A 3,698-nucleotide genomic window follows, 5' to 3' on the forward strand; every position below is an offset into this window, starting at 1 on the left:
AGAGGGGAAAGAAAGAAAGAAAAAAACATTGATCCCTTTTTGAATTTTCATGTAGACAGAAAAAAAAGTGTTTGAAGAAGAAGAGGAAGGATGAGTTTGAAGAGGAGAGGAGGAAGAATAGAACCCCTGATTCTGGAAACTGGTATACCTCCATTGCTGGTATAAACTGATGTAGCTCCTTTAGAGTCAAATTAGCAAATCCCTGTCTGTTGCAAATCAGCTGTACTTCCACTGGTATCAAAGTTGTCGGATCTCCAGCTGATCTATATTGGCATCGCTTGAATTACATCAATGCAACTGCACCAGTTTACCCCTGATGATGATTGGGCCCAGTTACATATTTATATACAGAATCGCAGCAGGTTTTATTCTCAAGCGTCACAACCGAAAGGAAACCAGTATGAATTGTTTGATTCACAGCCACATGTTTGGTATTCCTCAGATTCAGTCTCTTTCTATGTTGCCCCTACAGATGACCTATTCTGTGAGTGACCCTGGAGAGAACCAGACCATCTCCGATGTGTTCATCCTGGTGGGGTTTTCGTACCTTAACAAGCTGCAAATCGTTCTGTTTCTGTTGCTTCTGGTCATCTACCTGGTCACCCTGATAGGGAACCTGCTTGTTATATTCCTTATAAAGCTAAACCCCTCTCTCCACACCCCCATGTATTTCTTCCTGGTGAACCTGTCATTCTTGGAAATCTGCTACACCAGCAGTGTGGTCCCTCAGCTGCTGGTTCACCTCCTGGTGGAGGAAAAGACCATCTTTATTGTGGGCTGCGCGGTCCAGATGTATGTCTTCACCATCCTGGGCCTCACAGAATGCTGCCTCCTAGCAGCCATGGCATACGATCGTTACATAGCCATATGCAACCCCTTGCACTACAGAACCATCATGAGTGGCCAGGTGTGCGCACAGCTCGCAGGTGCTTCATGGACCATTGGCATCTCGGTGGAAGTAGCTCAGACCACGTGGATCTTCCGCTTGCCCTTTTGTGGCTCCAACCGCATCCACCACTTCTTCTGTGACATCCCACCGGTGGTGAAGATGGCATGCACGGACACATCCAAAAATGAGATTATGGTTTTCACTGTGTCGGTGCTGTTCATCATGAGCCCTTTTTTGTTGATAATCCTGTCGTACATCAGCATTATTTCCTCCATCCTTAAACTCCAGTCAGCAGAGGGAAGGCGTAAAGCCTTCTCCACCTGCTCTTCCCACCTCATGGTGGTGACTTTGTTCTATGGAACAGCCCTTATCACCTACCTCAGGCCAAAATCTAGCTCCACCCCAAATAGTGATCTAATCATTTCCCTCATGATAACAGTTGTGGCCCCTGTGTTGAACCCCATAATATACACTCTGAGGAACAAAGAGGTGAAGGGAGCCTTTAGAAAAACAGTAGAGAAGAGCATCTCTTCACACAACCAGAGAAATTAGAGAATGAAAAGTAGAGTCAATCAAAATGGGGGGAATAAGGGAAATTCATAAACATTTTGTTTAATTTCTCGCAATGACCCTCACATTTTCAATTAGAATTTTACCATGTGCAAAACTTTGACATCTTCTAAACATGGTGGGAAAATGGGAAGAGAAACTTTTTTTAATGAAATTAATAAATAAATAAACTTTAGTCAAATTTTTGATAGTCAGAACCTTTTGACCAGTTCTAAAGATCATTGAAAAAAACTCAGATCAGCTAGGAAAATTAATTATTACCAAGGGAATTACCAAGGGAATTCATTACTCCTACAGTGTAACTATTTGCTACAGCTAATGTAAAATTTCCCTGTGTGTTTTGCTGGACTTTTTGCCCTATACCTGTGAATGGCGCCAGGGCAGGGGATGTGCCTGGACCTGCCATGGTCCTTGATCATTTTCCATTCATCACAGCTCAGAGTGGGCTTGATTTGCACAGGGGCTGAGGTCTCATTGACTTCAATGGGAGATGTAGGTCACAAATGTTGCTGTAAATTAGAACCAAGGGTTTGATCAGAGTCTGGAGAATAAAGACACAAATAAATCACCTGTGGGAGCAGAACCTTTTCCCCCTAGCCCCCTGAATGGAAATTTCATGTAGAGCAACAAGGATGATGCAACGGCCTGTAACTGTCTCCTAACAACATTTCCCTACAGAGTTGGTGCTGTAGATTGTGTCTTTGAAAAAAACACAAGATAATCGCTCCTAGTCTTCTGGGGCTGTTTGGCGGTTAGAGATTCCTTTTGTTTGTCTTTAAGATTCACTTCTACCATATCTGCGCTTGCTTAATCCCAAACACTTACTGTCACATATCACTAGTGTATTTCATATTGTCAGAGAATCACAGAGTTTAAGGACAAAAGGGATCTCTAGATTATATCATCTAACCTCCTCTGTCTCACATTGTGTTGGGTGTCATCACACAGGCCCACAGAGCACTTTAGCCAGGCATCAAATGAACGTAAAAGAGAAATGTACTTGGTGTTCTCTGTGCTGGACCACTGAAATTGAGGCATGTCTGGGATGCAGAATGTATAACTTCATGCAACACTGTTCAACAGATGATTAAGGCAGGAAGGAAAGAACACCTTATGCAAAATAGAAACTCTGTCCGTGTGTGTGTGTGTGTGTGTGTGTGATAGAGAGAGAGAGATTTGTAGCCCATGTAATGACTATATAGCCATTAAATAATGATAGTTATATAGTAAGTAAACGATAAAGGGTTGAGGAAATGATAGCAGAAACACAAGAGACCTATAGATTTAGACTTATAAAAATTACTTAGAAAGACAAGATGGGTGAAGTAATATCTTTTATTGTTGGTGAGAGAGACAGAAGTTGGTCCAGCAAAAGCTATTACCTCACCCACTTTGTGTCTCTAATATCCTGGGATCCAGATGGCTACAACAGCACTGCATACAAAATAGTTTAAGCAGTTAGGGTAAGTAGAAGGCTTTCTATTTTGAACAGGAGAAGTTGCTCAATGAGCTGGCATAAGGAAGTAAACTATCAATGACCTTAAGTCACAAAACATCACAAGGCTCTGTTTATTGTTTTGTCATAATCACAAGTGTTGCAAACAGCAGATAGGTAACCACAAGGGAATGAGCCCTGCTCAGTGTGTGTGTGTGTGTATGTGTATGTGCCGCCTGTCTGTCTGTCTGTGTGACTGTCACCCCCTGCTGGAGGGAATGAGCCATGTTCAGTGTGTGTGTGTACGTGCCACTGCTACCCCTTCTTCTTGTAAATAGCCTCACTGACTTGTCAATGACCACAGGTGTTCGGGAAAGATCTTTCATTTATAGCTCAACCAAAAGATATAACATCCACCAGAAACAGTGTCTCCTTCCACTGTGATGAGTTGCTGTGGGTCAGCATGAACTTCAAGGGGAGAGCGCCCCCTGCTGATCCACCCTACCCACCCTCTGCACCACAGGGCCCCCGAGCACCATGCTGGAGCACTGTGGTAAGCAGCGATTCTGATGGGAGCAGGACCACAGGTGAGCCCCTCACCCTGCTCTTTGCGGCACAGGGCCACGTGGTGTCCTGCTGAAGCACAAGAGGTCAGCATGGACCAAGTGACAAGAGTGCCCCCCAAGTGAGACCCCACCCAGCTCCTTGCAACATGTCATCGCTTGGAGCTGCGCTGGAGCACTGGGTTTAGTACTGACCCACAGAGGAGAATGTCCCTTAATGAGTCATCCACCCTCTTCCCTG

At 44.2% G+C, this 3,698-nt stretch overlaps 1 protein-coding gene across 1 annotated transcript; it reads left to right on the plus strand.

Annotated features, from left to right (window-relative positions):
• The first annotated feature begins 472 nt into the window (after positions 1-472).
• Positions 473-1,441, plus strand: LOC112118568 (olfactory receptor 10A4-like). The gene has a single exon (XM_024216936.2). The coding sequence runs from the start codon at positions 473-475 to the stop codon at positions 1,439-1,441; it is 969 nt and encodes a 322-aa protein (XP_024072704.2).
• The last annotated feature ends 2,257 nt before the right edge of the window (positions 1,442-3,698 follow it).

Source organism: Terrapene carolina, unplaced genomic scaffold (assembly GCF_002925995.2).
Source record: "Terrapene carolina triunguis isolate 2854851 unplaced genomic scaffold, T_m_triunguis-2.0 Scaffold32801, whole genome shotgun sequence".
Taxonomy (NCBI): domain Eukaryota; kingdom Metazoa; phylum Chordata; order Testudines; family Emydidae; genus Terrapene; species Terrapene triunguis.